Genomic DNA, 18041 nt, shown 5'->3' on the forward strand with positions numbered 1-18041 from the left:
TTGTTCGTGGCTGTCACTTGAACCAATGACGTAACAATAAATAACGCTGTCTCGCTTATTCATTCATTATTTATTTCCGTTCATAGTACGGCGATGGTTGTGTTTATCGAATATAAATAAAAAAAATAAAAATAGCACAATTTTAAACAGAATTAGTGTATTATTTTAATTAAAATCAGTGACCATGGCGTTGGGGGCGTACGCTGAGGAATATTTTCGCTCCATGAATCCTATAGCTTCGAAAATACACGAAGATATAGAGGACGCAAAGAATTCTTACGAAAATATATGGGAAACGCTAACGGAAAAAGAAAAGGTAATTCTAATACTTCCTTAACACTTCAATAGCTTCATAATAAACAGTACAGTTGAGTAATATGTGCGGAAAATTAACAAAAATAGTGCATTTTAAAATTAGACTACCGTTGAGTGATTCATACCATTTCGTGCGATGCATCAAATTATAATAGCGCCTATTTGTTCATTTTATCGTCCTCTGGTACTATTTAACAGATTATTACCAGCCAGTACTAATTAAGTGAAACTCTTTGCGTGTGTCATTAAAAAATAAAAGCACTTTTAAGTGAAAAATGTTTATGATTCGTTATTTCAGATTGCATATAGTTTAAAACATAAATTAAATCAATTATTGTTTGTTTTTATTATTGCTGTAATTAACACTAAGCTATTAACTGTCTATTAAGTATAACTGTTATTGAATTTTATTTACATTACTTTTGTACATTAAACAAATTAATTGATATCACAAATTATACTAATTATAATTTTATTACAACAGAGTTCGTGAGACACACTAAATTAATTATTATGTTATTGGCTTACTCAAAAAATCAGAGTTAAATAACTTATTCCAATTAAACCATATAATTAGGTACTATTGTAACATCAACATAGAAAGAAATAAATAATAGTCTGTCAGTCTCCCCGTCAGTGAAGCTAGGACATAACTGTTTGACGAGGAACTCAACTAGTTTCAAGCCATGCTAGAGGCTTATATTCATGAGCAGCATTCTGCAAAACACTGTGGTTCCTAATTAGTAAATAAATCATATTGACTAAATAACTATAATAACTAACTATAACTGAAATATTTATAACTTAAAATTACCTTAAAAGAAATAAAAACTAACTTAAACTTAGTGTAAAAAAAATAATGCTCATCGGAGTCATGAGGTAGAGTGCCTAAAAGATTAGCTGCATTGCTATGTTGAACGGAAATGCTTAACTTTTGACCTAGGTAGTAACCAGACTTTCATGCTGCAGACTAAAGCAGAATTTATGGGGTGGTTTTTAATCAGTAAGGGTAGGACATTCCTTATTGCCTCGCCCAAGACGGGAGTAGTAATTGGATTTTACCCCTCAACAAAAAAAAACTTTCTGTCGTATGAATGAGAATGTGTGTGCCTGCATGCACTATTATTTTGATATATCTTTATTAGTATTCTATAAATAATAGAGAATAGAATAACTAGGTACTTATATTATTTTTCCTTACTACCTATTTAAGCGAATATAAATACATAACTAAATATTAATATTATACTGCAAAGTCGGAATGTAATGAGACCAGTAATTTCTTGTTGAGGGGGAAAATCATCCAATGACCTCACCCGCTTTGGGCGAGGCGAGTGGGAGTGTCAGACTCTTACTGACTAAAAACCACCCAGATCCTACTCCTGCTTTTCTAGCTGGAGCCCAGTAACCAGCTTGGTAGTCTGCAGCTCCTGACTGAGACTAGTATCGAATTCAGTCAGTCAGAGTCTGATATCAAGGGCCCTTTGCCTTTTTCTCAGAACAAAATCGTTTCATGTATTCATTAAATATCTCTAAGCACAGCAATTACTATTTATTCATTAAAACTCTTTTTTGTTCCAGACTGAAATCATAAACGAATCTCTAATAAAACCTGACATAAGTCTGAAGTATGCTCTCCTAGATACCCTAGACTTCGACATAAACGACCCACCAGTCCGCAAAGATGACTTAATGTCATTCTTTGGTCGTGAACATGGGCAGAAACTTATTCAGGATGAACATACATCATACAGAGATGAACACAGCAGCCCGTTCCTTTACCAAACGAAGAGCCAATTAAATCTCTGTATTCTAAGCGACTGTAGGGCTCCGAAGGATGTGAAACCCACATCACCACCTCCCATCATGTCTGAGCTAGCTCTATCACACTCTAAAGTGGTCTCCGAGCTGAAGAATGCTTTGAAATCCCATGATGTTCTAAGAAGTACTTTTAAGGAAGGTACGGAGAGGGAAGTCACTTCTCCAGGCTTCATCAGCAAGTTCATTGGGAATTTCAAGAGTAAAGATGAGGAACGAGAGTGTCTGGTGTCTGTCGGACCTCAGACCCAAATAGTGGCTTCCTCGGAGAATTTCTTCAGGACCAATTTCAAGAGTCCGCAGCCCGAGAATAAGTATGAGAAGGATTATAGGAGCAGTGTGGCTAAATCTAATAGTGGTGAGTTTATTTTTATTATTTTTTCAAGTGTGGGAGAGACATGCTTCGGCGTGAATGGGCCGTGGTTTCCAGTGAGGCCGCGCCATCGACCGGAGTTATCACTCCGGTCGATGGCGCGGCCTCACTGGAAACCGACGTGAAACAACCCTTGCGTTGTCTGAGTGAGTTTACCGGAGGCCTAATTACCCTTCCCAATCTTCCCAATCCCCGATTCCCCAACAATTCTCAATTTCTTAACCCCCAAAAGGCCGGTTTCGGGTGTCCATGGGCGGCGCTGATCGCTTACCATTAGGTGATCCGTCTGCTCATTTGCCTCCTATTCCATAAAAAATATCTATAAATAACTTTTCCAATAAAACCATTTAGTTAAGTATAAATCTGCTAAATTATACGAGCTCTCCACACAATAATTGGTGATTTAATAATAATTCCACGTACTACAAAGCGCCGTTTCCTCTATTACAATATTATGTGCGAGGAATTTATTATTTACCTACTCGTGTTACACAAGCGATTTAACCTGATTTTGCACGGTTTTAATTCTGCAAAGTCACACATAAATTGCTTAAATACAGTTCACATGAAAACCAGTGATTAAAGTCCCGTTTTTGAGGAGAAAAACCATCCAACGGCTTCTCCCGTCTCGAGTGAGCAATAGGGAGTGTCAGACTCTTACTGACTAAACACCACCCCGTTCTTACACTTGCTTCGAGCCGGAGCTCCGGGAAACTACACAGAGTCTAGGTAGTCAACAGAGAGTCCTTCTTCCCCCTAGATAGTCTTTGATTTTTTTAAGAAGAAAAAATAGTCCGCAACTCCGGTTCAGCCCTACCTTAGACGGGAAAAATTATTGGATAATTTTCCCTCTTAAAAAAGAGGCTTACATCTTACATCCCATAGCCTATCTCTGTACCAATTTGAACTAATTCTGTTCACCAGATTATTTTACTAAACAAACAGATATACAGACAAAGTTTCTTTCTTCGCAATTATATCTTAGTTAGTATGGATCTGTCGCGTCGCCCGCTGGCGACTCTCAAGACAGTTACACAATAAACACATAGGGACATACACACGCACATATAAATGCAGATATTTAGCATACGACACGCGTGAACTCAATAATTTTGCTGTGAAGTGTCATTAAGAAGGGCTAGAGAGATTTTGACCCAAGAGTGGTACTACGGTTTCACGGGAAACCGGTGTGGAACAACGCTTGTGCTTTCACCGTGTGCGTATCGTCTGCAATCATCCCTCAATTCCTGATTCGCCAATGGGTCACCCACATAAAGCCAGCTGGAGGCCTTTTTTACATAACTTTTTCAATGCAGATAAGGATTTTCTCCTGTGTCGTGGGTGCGTTTAGAAACATACAATTTCACATAACATGACACCCAGATAAACAACAATTTGTTATCACACACAGAGGGCTCCTCCACGGGTGAATCGCCTCCTCCACGTTGCACCAGCGGGTTGTCTTCATCCTCAGCAATATTTTGCCAATCTCCCTGCTGTGTCCAATAAGTATTCGTCAGCCCACCCTTTTGGTCTACACTTTCATCATAGCCTATGTCGGCCCTTTGAGGCCGCACGTATGAAGCTTAAATTTAGTATAGAAATCATCAAATTTCTCCTCCCGCTCTGGGGAAGGCGTGAAGGTGTGTCAGACTATTTTTTTTTTCGAGGAAAAATCATCCAATGACTTTCACGCCTTAGGCGAGCGAGAGGCAGTGTCGGACTCTTACAGACAAAAAATCACACCGTTCCTACTCCTGCTTTTCGAGCCGGAGCCTCGGTAAACCCGCTAAGTAATCCGCAGCTCCAGGAATAATAATTATTAACTAAAGTTAATGTTCTAACTCCCAGATGATGTATAGATACATGCTTCCAGTTTGGCGAGGCGGAAGCCCGCCTTGGCTAAGACGCGAGGGAGTGTCAGACTCTTACTGACTAAACACCATCCCTTCCCAACTCCTGCTTTGAACCTAAGCCTCAGTGACCTATTACGTTTTACCCGCAACCTTGGACCTACCCAAGCGTCTGAAACCGCATGTAAAAGCAAGTCTACTACCAACCGTAAACTATAATAAATTGTTTAACAAACATTACTCACGTCAGTGACTCACCTATGTTTATGATAGGGCCGTAATGTACCAAAATTGGTTGTTTGTTTTTGTTCATTGTGTCAAAGGCTTATTGTGGGCCACAAAGGGTAAGCTAGTGGTCGGTATAGGAGATAATTATGGTACGATGATAGTGGGGCATTTAGTTTTCAAAATTGTTATTGTTTTTGCTTTTTGTATGGTCTTTTATAGAGGTTGTGGTGTCTTCCTGTTTCTGTTTTTTCTGTGAGGCAGAGATAGGTATGTAAAAGACTATTGTTTTATGCCTGTAGGGCTACTCCGGTTCTCGAATGCGGAGTTTCGTTTAATCTTCGGCATTTAATTGATTTAATAATGAAATTACGTAAAATAACGTTTTATTTTGAATTTCAAATCTAAACCTATTTATTTATCTTCGTTTCAGTCGTTCATTTTTGTCCACGAAACTTCGCAATAAATGGAATTGTAGAATCTGCAAAGTTTCGGACGAAACTTTGTTTTTCGTTGAATTAGTGTAGGCCCCCTGTTCCGGAGCTGCGGACTACCTTTTTTATGGTATAAACTGGTAAACGAGCAGACGGATCACCTGATGATAAGCAATCACCACCGCCCAAGTGCGTTGCCGGCCTTTTGGGGGTTAAGAATTTAAGGGTTGTTGGGGAATCGGGGATTGGAAAGATTGGGAAGGAGGGTAATTGGGCCTCCTAGCGGGTTTACCGGGGCTCCGACTCGAAAAGCAGATGGAACGGGGTGGTTTTTAGTCAGTGAGAGTCTGACACTCCCTCTCGCCTTACCCAGGGCAGGAGTCATTCGATGATTTTTCAAAGCCCTACCAGGTGAGGCTTGCCTCATACCTACTGCGGCTTCGGCATAAAGCAGGAGTTGGAACGTATTGGTTTTTCAGTAAGAGTCGTACTCTTTCTCACCTGACGCAGGACGGAATTTATGTAATCAAACCCGCCGAATCAATACACGCTGCGCGGCAGCCGGTTGCCCAGCCACCGAGCCATCTTCATCATCAGCCGAGAGACGTCCACTGCTGAACAAAGGCCTCCCCTTTAGTCCCACGTGGAACCAAGCCGCCACCTGCATCCGAGCCAACCATACAATCATTTCATATCAATCAAACCATAATTTTCCATTTTATGTTACAGACTTATCAGAAGAGAATAGAGGTCTGCTATCCTCAAGCCAGGCATCATCAGGAACTGACTTCCAGTCAACGGAGACCCTGACTGACTCTGTACCGAAGACAGGTTACGATTTCTTGGATAATTGGTAATTTTTTGTACCAAAAACATTTTCGTTTTAGTAATAAATTATTATTCAAAAATTGTCAATGAATTTTGGTAAAGTTATACGATCTTAGTATCGGGTGATATTAATAACCGATTTAAATCGAAAAGATTTGAGTTGATATCGTTTTTTTTTATATAGGTGTAAACGGAACGCTCCTGAAAAACGCTACTTACTAATTTTATTTGTCATTTTTATAATACATTTTAGTTTTTTAAATTATCTTTTTTTACCATCACCTGTTCGCGCGTTTGTAGCGTCCGGTTTGCACCCTGGATTTCTGCCAGAGATTTTCAATTGAAGTCGGTTATTAATATCAGTTTTTTAGAGCGTTTTCGGTCTATTCAATTCAATATCGGCAAAGCATACGACCTCAGTAGGCTTAGTAGGTTCGGAGCTGCGGACTACCTATCGGGTTTACCGGGGCTCCGGTTCAAAGCAGGAGTAGGAACAGGGTGGTTTTTAGTCAGTAAGAGTCTGACACTCCCTCCCGCCTCGTCCAAGGCGGGTATTTGGATGATTTTCCCCCTCAAAAAAAAAAAAAAAGAAAAAGGCTTAGTAGGTACGAGCTTATTTTACAACGAAGCTATTTTGGCGTAACCGCCAAAATAGCTGCCAGTAACCTGGGGGCTGTTATTTGAGGGGGGAAAATCATCCAATGACTTCTCCCCCTTGGGGGACGTGGGAATGAGTGTCAGACTCTTACTGACTAAAAACCAACCCGTTCCTACTCCTGCTTTGAGCCGGAGCCACGGTAACCTGTTACGTTGTCCGCAGCTCCGGTTACTGGGGCCTTAGTACAAGTTTGCTTTACGTTTAACGAGATCGAAATGAGAGCGCAGTCGGCACTCTAATTGGTTGGTTTATTGTTAGCTGTCAATCACGGCGCCGAATGTAGCAAAGCAAACTCGCACTAAGATCGAGTAACCCCAAAAACCACTTCAATGTCGTATTTATTTGCGACACCGATATCGGATCGGATAATCAGAATACGCTCTTGTTGAATGCGGTTTTGATTCCTACACGGAACAAGTAATTTGGAATGTTTTCTTAAATTACGGTACGGTACCTATGTTTTCTCGTACAAAATTCACTACGCAAAAATGTTTTTTACTAATATTACCTTAGGTTAAGTGTATCTACATACACGAATAACTATTGGATTCAAAGACGGGTCGGACGGATCTTTCACAATTTTCATTTGTACACATAGTTTAGCACTGGTGGAAACGGACTCAGCTAAACTATGTTTTTTATATGGAAAGATGCGTGCTATAGATGGTTTTCCTACCACCGATACATCACATACTCGAGCTGCGCATCTTCCTCACACAGCTACATAGCTTAGTATCAGTGGAAACAGTCACATAGTATCACAGCCTAGCTATTAGCACATCTCTGGTAGAAAAATACCATTACTTTTATAAACACGTGTAAATCTTCATATACTTAGAATACGTGATGTTATATGGCGGAAGCAATAGAACAAAGAATGTCTTTGACTCAAGATAACACTCAATAGGATAACTAGGTTACTGTAGTGTACCTACTTAGTCGTAATATCATTATTTACTCATCGTTTCTTAGAAGTTAGAGCTAGCTATGTAATATTATAGAGTAAGCGTAAAGGAATTTTGGGACATCGTATCTCCTCTCATATACTTAGTGTTTAGATAATAGACTTACATTAACTATAAATATAATAATTTTATTGTAACTTTCGTGAGATATACTAAAATAATTATTATGTTATCGGCTTACTCACGTAACTGTTTGACGAGGAACTCGACTAGTTTCAAGCCATGCTAGTTGCTCAGTAGCAGCGCGACAATCGCCGCGTCGTGTGTCGCGGAATGCTGCTCATGAATATGAGCCTCTAGCATGGCTTGAAACTAGTCGAGTTCCTCGTTAAACGATTACTTACGTGAGTAAGCCGATAACATAGTAATTAATATAAAATCATAGTTGATTCAGATTGGTTCTGTAGTTTTTATTTTATTAGCATTGTAATTCCATTTTCCTTTGCGTAGTCAAGAGCGTATGTCTACTATAATTAGTGATACATAATATTTATACTTAGAATAAACGTAGGTTAGGAACGAAAGAACAATTTTCGAAAAATCTCAGTAATTGAACTAGTACGGAGTTTGGCATTGGGCCCTGCGTTCTGCAGTTATAACTCCTTATAAGTTAGGTTAGGATATAACTTATAAGTTATAACATAACTGGTGAAAAGTGGGTGTTAGGTTAAGATTTAATTCGAGCACCTCTGCCTACCCCTACTGGGTTTAACAAGGCGTAATATTTTTGTATACATACTATTGGATCTCTTAACCATTTCTGCCTAATTTTTGAAATATTTAATTATTTTACGAGGTAACTTGACCAGTTTCGAACCATTCAAGGGGCTCATAATTAAAACAACATTTTTGAACACATCAACAACAAAAACCGTGGAAATCGGTTCGTGCGTTCTGGAATTATAGCGTCAGGAAGGAAAACTCGACTTCTTTTGATATTATAGATGAAACTGGCCTTTTAGTATTATAAAATTGCCAAATAATATTTTTTGTTCCTCATTCGTATAGGAAATAGGAATACTCAACTTTTATCTAGACTGGTTTTTATACCTAGATTTAATTTTATATTTAATTGGTCTATATGCTAATTTATCTGTGTAATATTAGGTTAGGACGCACATTAATTTATCCCAAACTGTATTTTTTGGCGACGTCGCGCAGTCTACGTCATTAGATCGTGATTTTTTAGTTTTTTTAGAATTTCTCACGATTTTTATTATAATAGCAACATACTCATGTTATCCTTATTTAAAAAGAAGTTTGGGATGGCTTGATGTCTATACATATACTAATACTGTATAATATACATTAATATTAAAGATTACTACTGACTGCACATAATCTTCTAGTTCTGCCTACCCCTTAAGGGATAATAGGTTTAATATCATTATAATAAGTCATTAGTTAAACCATTGACTTAAAGAAATATCGCAATATTTAGAAATTAAAATTGTATGATTTATTTTACTAAGAACAGGGATGTTTTCGATTCCAAGGGAGGGCAAAGTAATATTATGTTATTTTCGTAATCCTCAATAATCGTACTATGTAATAATAAAAAGAAATAGGTTTGCCCTCCCTTTGAAGTAGGTATTATGAAGATATTTAGCATTAAGTCGTAGAGTTACTGTTATTCCGTTATAAAGCAGGTGCAATAGGGATGATGACTGGGTCAAAAATAAATTATTACAACTTTTCAATACAATAAAATATTCAAAAATAATCACACTCTCATTCATAAGTTTGATGAACTACTTAATTTTCGATTTTTTCTAGCTAAATTTCTAGAAATAAGTCTGCTATTTGACGTCAAAAACTTATGACGTCGTAATAGAGTATTTCATACAAAGTTCATAGAAAATATAGTTTTTGACGTTTCGAAAAAAGTATTGAATTTGACTAGTAGGAAACATGCCTATTATACGGTTATCCATAAATTAAGGATATCTAGTTATGACATCTCCTCTTTGTATTTGCTTCATAACCTCTGCCTACCCCTTTTTTGGACTGAAGCAAGCATCCCTGTTCTTAATATTGGAGATAAAATAATGCTCTCATTTAATGCATTTAAACTTTTTTTATGTTACTTAGGAATTAAGTATTTAGTATTTAATTCTATATATTGTACTCATATAACAATTAAATTATAAAGAATTGCCAGAAATATGATGGTTTTTTTTTCTTGGAGTATATGTTAAAAGTGTGGGAGAGCCATGCTTCGGCACGAATGGGCCGGCTCGACCGGAGTGATACCACGGTCTCACAGAAAACTGACGTGAAACAACACTCGCGTTGTGTTTCGTTGTGTAAGTGAGGCCCGATTACCCCCTTCCCAATCCTCGATTTCCCAATAACCATTAAATTCGTAACTCTTAAAAGGACGGCAACGCAAGTATGCGTTATACTTGCTCTGTTGTTTCAGGTGTACATGGGCGGTGATTATTGCTTAACATCAGGTGATACGTTAGCTCGTTTACCAGCTTATACCATAAAAAAGTGTAGATTTTCATAGAAATGAACTATGAAGTAAGAATATCCATGGATTCTCTCTAAAAAAAAAAAAAAGACAATATATTTCAAAAAAAAATATTATAATAATATGCTATGCATACATAACAAAAAGCTGTGTGGATACAATACAATCAATAATTAGATAATACAGCTTACTCACAAACTTTCGAGTATGCTCAATTAATTTCGAACTACGACCGGGGCTCTTAATCATAATCAGCATATGCGGCGACGGTTATTTCCGTGAGTAAACTGTTTTATCTAATATATTGATTCTTCAAATCATATAATAAAAATGTATACTTAAGTTTTAAAAGAAATGACACAAAAATCTTAGTCTTATATTATTATAACTTGCATGAGACATACTAAATTAATTATTATGTTATCGGCTTACTCACGTAACTGTTTGACGAGGTACTCGACTAGTTTCAAGCCATGCTAAGAGCTCATATTTTCATAGCCTCTACTACTAGAGTAGCTAACAATCGCCGCGTCGTGTGTCGCGGAATGCTGCTCATGAATATGAGCCTCTAGCATGGCTTGAAACTAGTCGAGTTCCTCGTCAAACAGTTACGTGAGTAAGCCTTCACTAGAGGACTGACCGACAGATAGACGTTATTAATATTATTATATTTGCTTTGACGTTCAAAAGTGCCTTCCCTGGTCTATTTGAAATAAATAATTTTGACTTTGACTTTGATAACATAATAATTAATCTTACCGCCGTACTCAGTCATTTAATGATTACTTAACCCAGCCCTTAGCTATTGTTTTCGATACAAAATCGTTACTAAGGAATAGTTTAAGTAATCATTAAATGTCTCTGAGTACGGCAGTTAGTCTATATTATAATTATGGCAGATTTCTAGTATCCAGTGATGATCATGCCTTTCTCTACTTGATCAGCCTTATCTTTGCCAGTCAGTAACTCGATCAATTTCAGTCCGAACCAATAAGCTGTGCCGGGGCCCTGGAATGAAGAAAAAGAAAACTTAAATAAAAAGTACTATGCTGAAAACCGCATCAAAATCGGTTCAGCGAAATGCGAGATAATCGCGCACAAACATACATACAGGTAAAACAGATATTTTTTTTAAGATATTCGCTACTCGTTTTCAAGTTTAGGAGTGAGAAAGCCTGATGGTAAGCGATCAAGCCGACCCACAACACCAGAGGAGTTACAGGCGTGTTATCGGCTTTTACGGTAAAAAAAATAGTTAAAAATCTAATTTACGGCTTACTTAACCGCCTCGTTGGTCGAGTGGTCGTAAGTGCGACTGCCGGGCAAAAGGTCTCGGGTTCGATTCCCGAGTCGGACAGTCAAGCTGGGCTATTTTCGATTTTTCGAAAATTTTCTCAGTAGTAGCACGGAGCCTGGAATTGTGCCCAGTATATGGCAATAGGCTCAACCCCTATTACATGGGACTTATAACACAAATGGTGAAAAGTGGATGTACATTGTATAGCGGCATTACGTGCCGTAATGTCCCTACCCCTTCGGGGATAAAAGGCGTGACGTTGCAGTAATATTTAGTTCACTATGAAAAAATATTCGACATGTTGACACGCGAAGATAATCGCGAATAAATACACATACATACTGGTCAAACTTAGATAAAACGTATTCAAGTTTAGTAGTGCGAAAGCCAGTATCCTTAGTATGAGTTTGTTTTACGTTTAAAGTAGTCGAAACGAGAGCGCGTTGGTTGATTAATTCGAGTTAGTCAATCTGAGCTCCAAACGAGATTCTATCCCCGAAGGGTACTGATGGCCTGTGGACCATAGGCGTAGCCAGGGAGGGGGTTGGGGTTTCAACCCTCCCCCCCCCGAAAAGTTAAGATACAATTTAAGTAGCTAGTAAAAGTAAGTAGTTAGTAATATTAACTACTGATTGTTTTGTTCGTTTTACTTTCTTGAACCCCTCCTGATCCACTACCTCCACTAAAACCTGACTACGCCTATGCTGTGGACATTTACTTTTAGGGAACTTTACTCTCAGTTTCCTAAAAATTAGTTAAATAACCAACTTACCCTGCTAGTAACAACATTGCCATCGACGACGACCCTCTCGCCTTCCACATAGGTGTAGCAGTCGGCCGGTATCTTGTCCTTAGTGGTCGGGTACGAGGTCACCTTCTTGTTCTGAGCTATGCCGTGCGCTACGAACGCTGTGGGCGCTGTGACAGGGAAAATAAACATTAAATAAAAACAGGTAATTAGTGAACGATATTGAAACACGTGATTGTACTCATGATTACAAACAACTTTCCTGAAGAAACTGTTGTTGTATACTCATTAGTTTTATATTTATCACAATAACACAATTTCGCGCCGGCGTGCTTTCGCATGATCAGCTGTTAGCAGCGAGGCGCCCGCGTTATCGGAAGACTAGTAGGTATTCCGGAACATTGATACGCGCGCGTCTTAATTTAATTTTGTTGTTGTGGCTCAAAATGAGAGATGTGGAGGTGAGTAGATGAGAGGGTTTTATTAGAATGTTACCAAAATGCAATGGTAAATATAAGCCATCTATGTGCAAATGAGGTGCAAAAATTCATCAATAAATATAGTCTGTTTGAAAATGTCAACCAACGACTTTCATTAGGTTACTTTTATGATTATTTTTGTCGGAATGTTTGAAGTTTTGCAAAAAAGATGGATGAATGAATATTTAATAATTAATATTTATATTAATTTTCTGAATTTTATATTTTTTAATTTTTGTAAGGTGTTGAATAGTGTCATTGGCTTGTACCGTTCTATTCAAATAAATAAATAAATAAATGGACCCAGTAAAGAACCAAGCGACTACAAGTATCCAAGAGAAACCCAAGGTTCCAGAGACTGTGACTGTTTCCTTAGAAAGCACAGATTCAGTGGGGGATTTAACTGAGGAATTTGTGGTAAAACTTGACTTTAGGTTTGCAATAATTCCCACGCTTGGCAGGCAGCTTGAGTATCGCGAATGTATTTATAAGAATGCTGCTGCCTCGGTGGTTGGTTGCAGTTTAAAGACGTACGCGGATCCAAAAAGCTATAAAATAACTATGTAATTACCAGCACATATAGCAGCGACAATCTTTCCCTTCTGTTCGTGTTCCTTGAGGACGTTGCCCACTACCACCGACTTAGACAGGCGATCCGATCCTTCTAGACCGCCTGGCAGGATCACCTGGAAGATAAAAGATAAACAATGTATTTTACTATGAACATACTAATACTCAATATAAGTTTTTAAACTGACATGGTCACTAACACTATAATTAGAACTTAAAACGAGATATTTATCATGTTTATCCGTGATCAGCTTGCAACAGTGCCGAAATATCGGAAACTCATAATAATTAAAAAACATGGTAAATATCCCGTTTTAAGTTCCAATTATACAATACTCAATATTTTATTGCTTTCCACATGTAAGACTTAGGAGGTAAACTATGACACAATGTGGACCCTGTCGGGTCAACAACAACAGCCTATAAGTGGCCACTGCTGACCAAAGGCCTCTTCTCACACGGAGGTTTGAGCATTAATCACTACGCTTGCTCAATGCGGGTTGGCGATTCAAACTTATAATCAGAAATTATAAGCCCAGGTTTCCTCACGATGTTTTTTCCTTCACCGTTTGTCAATGGTGTTTAAATAATCTTGGAAAGTACGTTTAACTTGGGCTACCACGACTATCGGACTATTTATTTTTACTATGATGCAACAGAAATCATAAGTGCTTCGGCACGAATGGGCCGGCCCGACCGGAGTGCTACCACGGCCTCACATAGAACCGACGTGGAACAACCGAAGCGTTCTGTTTCGCCGCGTGAGTGAGATTACTGGAGGTCCAGTTACCCTATTCCCAATCTTCCCAATCCCCGATTTCTCAACAAAACTTAAATTCCTAACGCCCAATAAACGAACTTGTAACGCTTCTAGAGTTTCGAGTGTCCATGGCCGGCGACGATTGCTTACCATCAGGTGATCCGTCTGCTCGTTTACCAGAATCACTACATAGTATAAAATAAAATAGTTTTCTCTGTCCCTATGTCCCTTTGTACGCTTAAATCTTTAAAACTATGCATCGGATTTCGTAGCGGTTTTTACCTAATAGGTAAAGTGATTCAAGAGGAATGTTTATATGTATAATACATGTATAATATAACACCATTGCACCCATGTGAAGCTGGGGCAAGTCGCTAGGACATCATAATTTTTTGAGGGGAACACATTTGAGGGGGAAATTCATCCAATGACTTCTCCCGCCTTGGGCGAGGCGAGAGGGAGTGTCAGACTCTTACTGACTAAAAACCACCCCGTTCCTTCTCCTGCTTTTCGAGCCGGAGCCCCGGTAAGCCCGCTAGGTAGTCCGCAGCTCCGGATTTTTTAATAGATGGAATGATTTAAGAGGAAGGTTTATATGTATAATACATGCGTAATATATCACCATTGCACCCATGCGAAGCTGGGGCTGGTCGCTAGTACCTATACCATAAAAAATTGTCTTGATCTGATACATACCGCATCATAAATGGGATTCTCAGCCAGAGCCGCGTCGAGTGCCTTGTCGGGCACAATGGTGATCTGCCTGGAACACAGCACGGGGTCCGCTCCATCCAGACCTGCTATAGTCACTGTTACCTGGAATTTGTAATACAAGTGTTATTGCCACCTGGTGTATTTATGATCAGTATCCTTAATACCCTGGAGCTGCGAACTACCTAGCGGGTTTACCGGGGTTCCGGCTCAAAGGGCAGAAGTAGGAACGGGGTGGTTTTTAGTCAGTAAGAGTCTGATACTCCCTCTCGCCTCGCCCAAGGCAGGAAAAGTAATTGGATGAACTTCCCCCAAAAAACTCTTAATGTGATATCCAAAGGGGTCTCCGATTGGCCGGCTCGAAAAAATCAACCACCGTCGAACTCGCTCTCGTTTCGGTTACTTTATACGCAAAGCTAACTCGTATTAAGGGTACTTTTTTTTAAGGGGAGAAAATCGTCCAATTACTTCTCCCGCCTTGAGCGAGGCTAGAGGAAGTGTTACTCGCACACTCAGAGTCATTTAATGGTTACTTAATCCAGTCCTTAGCAATCGTTCTCCATACAAAATCGTTACTAAAGAATAGTTTAAGTAAGCATTAAATGACTCTGAGTGTGGCAGTTAGACTCTTACTGACTAAAAACCACCCCAGCCGGAGCCCCGGTAAACCCGCTAGGTAGTCCGCAGCTGCGGATCAGGCATCAGCCCTACTGGGCCTCTGTGGTCGTCAGATGGCGCGCGCCTGTCTACCCCTTTTGGGATACCATAATAAGCTCGAATAAGCCAACCAATCATTCGTCGAACGCGCTTTCATTTCGATTACTTTAAACGTAAAGCAAACTCATACTAGCACAGCTTAGCTATTACATCTTCGTAGTATAGCTACATAGAATATCTCTGGTGGGAAGTGACCTAAGACTGCTACTTACTCCTCCCCTCCTCAGCACATCGGCTGTGATGACAGTCTCCATCTCCTCAGCACCCTGGGCCAAAATCACTAGCGCTGTCTTCGACATTGCGGGACAAGTTTTATAATATCTGGAAATATATATATAAAAAAGTTAGAAATTTTTTGTTTGTTAGTATGTTGCTTCGAAATCAAGTTTATATATTTATTAGCTTTTCCACACTAGTAGAGTCACTTAAAATAAGATGAAAATTTTATCTAGAGTTCTTGGTTAGTCTAAAAATGACATCCTTTTCCAAACTAAAGCAGTTGGCTCAGGATGTACCATTCCATACTACTGAAGCACTACTCAATAATGTAATCAAAAATACAGACAAAGAGTCAAAAGACTGCCACTTTAACACAAGTCACTGTAATTTAAAAAACTTAGAATTTTTGTATATACTAAGGCAGTTGTCCCACCGGCAACGATGATACGAGTTTACAAGTAGAGCTAGAACTAGAAACGAGTTAAGCGAGACGTGGCAAGCGAGTGTGTAGTTCTGATATTTGTGTAGCTCGGCTATAAGCGAGTGTGCGAGTGAGGCGGGCGATTACTCGCACTACGATACGCACTGTAGACAAATGACCACTGGTTGCTCGCCTGCCTTAGTCTGGCCACAAATACTGTTACTTGAGTAAAGCATATAACTAAGCTTGGGAGTGCAATATTATGCATTAAGAATGTTGACAAACAAGGAAAACTGTGCACTAATGACTTGTGGTTTTGCAATGCAACCTAGATATATTCACTAGATGCAAGAAATGAACACTAATTGAGGAAAATGCAACTTTTTAAGGAGGAAAAACATCTAATGGTTTCTCCCGACTTGGGTGAGGCGGGAGGGAGTGTCAGACTCTTACTGACTAAAAACCATCCCGTTATCTGCTTTGAGCCGGAGCCCTGGTAACCTGTTATATTGTCCACAGCTCTGGAGGAAAATGCAACTTGAATAGTTCCAACAACATAAATGAAATGTTTGACTTAAAAATCTTAAAGAAATTTAAAATAAACTTTGTAATTGATCCCTTTTAACACCCAGTTAAATATCATTAACAATGCCCATAGTGCGCGGCTACAAATTGAAAAAAATATATCTACACTAAATAAGGAGGAGCAATCGTGTGAATAGAATAAAAAAAATCATGCATGTTCTCTGTTGCAGCAATATGACACGAGCGGTAGGGACACGGAAATATGTGTGGCATATACCATATAATATGCGGTGAATGGGTTAAGACTGGATATTGCCCAGAAGGCTTGCAGCATTACCAAATTGTGTGGCAATGATGATTTTCGATTAGCAGCCAATTTTTTTATAGTTTGAGAATAGTAAATAAATTTTAGTTGTCTTTTATTTAGTTGTTAATATTGTGTTAAAGATTAATTTAAAAAATTTTGAATAAATCATTGTGAAGTAAACGAAAACCACTGAATATTCATTTCATATTATGTGTAGTTACGTAAATAATTCTGGCAATGTAAGCCGGTGTTAAAAAGATCAAATGTTGATCCATTACTATTTAAACAAGAGATAATATACCTAAATGATAATAAAAGATTCTGAATTCTGAACAACCTACCCTTTTATCATCAAAATTAATACCAAAACCTACTAATTAATGTATACTAAGACTTATTTATTCTGTTTTAAGGTTCATAATAAATTCTAATTAGCAAAACCAAAGTGCGGCCTACGTAATTTGGGTTAGTTATATGAAATTCTCGAACAGTCTATAATATAAAGTTTAACAATGCAATGTAAATAGGAAGAACTTACCTCTGTTGCACACTGTTAAGACTAAATGTCAATAATGACTTATATTTCGAGTGAAATTTTGTTTTTATAAAACTACTGAGCACCATCTAAGAACGGGAATTTTGACAGAATATGTGGATTGTGAAGGTCAAACAAAAAGTCAGTAATACCGGTATTCGTTTAGAAAATAGACCTTTATTGTAAGCTTAATTTAATAAATTCAAGTTGCAATAAAAATTGATCATTTCAATGTAAAATTATATTATTTGATCATTACGTAAATGAAATAATTTAAATTCCATAACGTAATTACTTACTTTTTTGTTACTTGAGTGAAAATGGAAGATTGTAGTTTATGATTTCTGAACTTAAAACAAATAATATTTAGTCTATGGCAGTGTTGCTAGTTATTAACGAATCCCGAATATTGAGTAAAATCAGGTAAACAGTTCGATAAATATCGTTATATTAATTGGGTATGTATAATTAATGTAATAATATTTGTTTCCAGTAATACCTATTAATGAATGAAATGAAAATTACCCAATAATAAACTAAGTTCTAATAACGAAAAATTGATAAAATTGGTTGTCTCACTATTCAACTATAACATAATAATTCAACCTTTGTTCAGCAGTGGACGTCTCTCGGCTAATGATGCTGATGATAATAATTCATCCCTATAAGAAATAAAAAAATTAAAACTTTCGAGAAATTTCGGTAAAATTATGTTCATTGGAAGAATAGTTTAAACTTAATAAGGTAGTTTGGATTTAGGATACATCCCTAACTTCCGATTACACTACCATCGTCAATACATGATAA

General features: G+C 38.1%; 2 protein-coding genes across 2 annotated transcripts; one reads left to right on the forward strand and one right to left on the reverse strand.

Annotated features, from left to right (window-relative positions):
* The first annotated feature begins 53 nt into the window (after positions 1-53).
* LOC118280345 (uncharacterized protein C1orf198 homolog) lies at positions 54-5929 on the forward strand. The gene is made up of 3 exons (XM_035600328.2): positions 54-316; positions 1897-2491; positions 5748-5929. The coding sequence occupies exons 1-3, from the start codon at positions 185-187 to the stop codon at positions 5873-5875; spliced, it is 855 nt and encodes a 284-aa protein (XP_035456221.2). The 5' UTR covers positions 54-184; the 3' UTR covers positions 5876-5929.
* A 4114-nt stretch (positions 5930-10043) lies between these two features.
* Positions 10044-17404, reverse strand: LOC118280343 (protein dj-1beta-like). Its single transcript, XM_050701973.1, has 6 exons — positions 17238-17404; positions 15440-15548; positions 14496-14615; positions 13041-13155; positions 12015-12160; positions 10044-10953 (listed from the first exon to the last, which is right to left on the reverse strand). The coding sequence occupies exons 1-6, from the start codon at positions 17321-17323 to the stop codon at positions 10849-10851; spliced, it is 681 nt and encodes a 226-aa protein (XP_050557930.1). The 5' UTR covers positions 17324-17404; the 3' UTR covers positions 10044-10848.
* Positions 17405-18041: the final 637 nt, after the last annotated feature.

Source organism: Spodoptera frugiperda, chromosome 21, assembly GCF_023101765.2.
Source record: "Spodoptera frugiperda isolate SF20-4 chromosome 21, AGI-APGP_CSIRO_Sfru_2.0, whole genome shotgun sequence".
Lineage (NCBI taxonomy): Eukaryota > Metazoa > Arthropoda > Insecta > Lepidoptera > Noctuidae > Spodoptera > Spodoptera frugiperda.

Excerpts from the sequence above, each read along its gene's own strand:
- LOC118280345 (XM_035600328.2), top strand. The coding sequence starts at position 185 with ATGGCGTTGGGGGCGTACGCTGAGGAATATTTTCGCTCCATGAATCCT. Across the intron at positions 317-1,896 it reads CGCTAACGGAAAAAGAAAAG|ACTGAAATCATAAACGAATC; the intron begins GTAATTCTAATA and ends TTTTTGTTCCAG. Across the intron at positions 2,492-5,747 it reads TGTGGCTAAATCTAATAGTG|ACTTATCAGAAGAGAATAGA; the intron begins GTGAGTTTATTT and ends TTTATGTTACAG.
- LOC118280343 (XM_050701973.1), bottom strand. The coding sequence starts at position 17,323 with ATGGTGCTCAGTAGTTTTATAAAAACAAAATTTCACTCGAAATATAAG. Across the intron at positions 12,161-13,040 it reads TGTCGCTGCTATATGTGCTG|CGCCCACAGCGTTCGTAGCG; the intron begins GTAATTACATAG and ends TCCCTGTCACAG. Across the intron at positions 10,954-12,014 it reads GCAATGTTGTTACTAGCAGG|GGCCCCGGCACAGCTTATTG; the intron begins GTAAGTTGGTTA and ends TCTTCATTCCAG.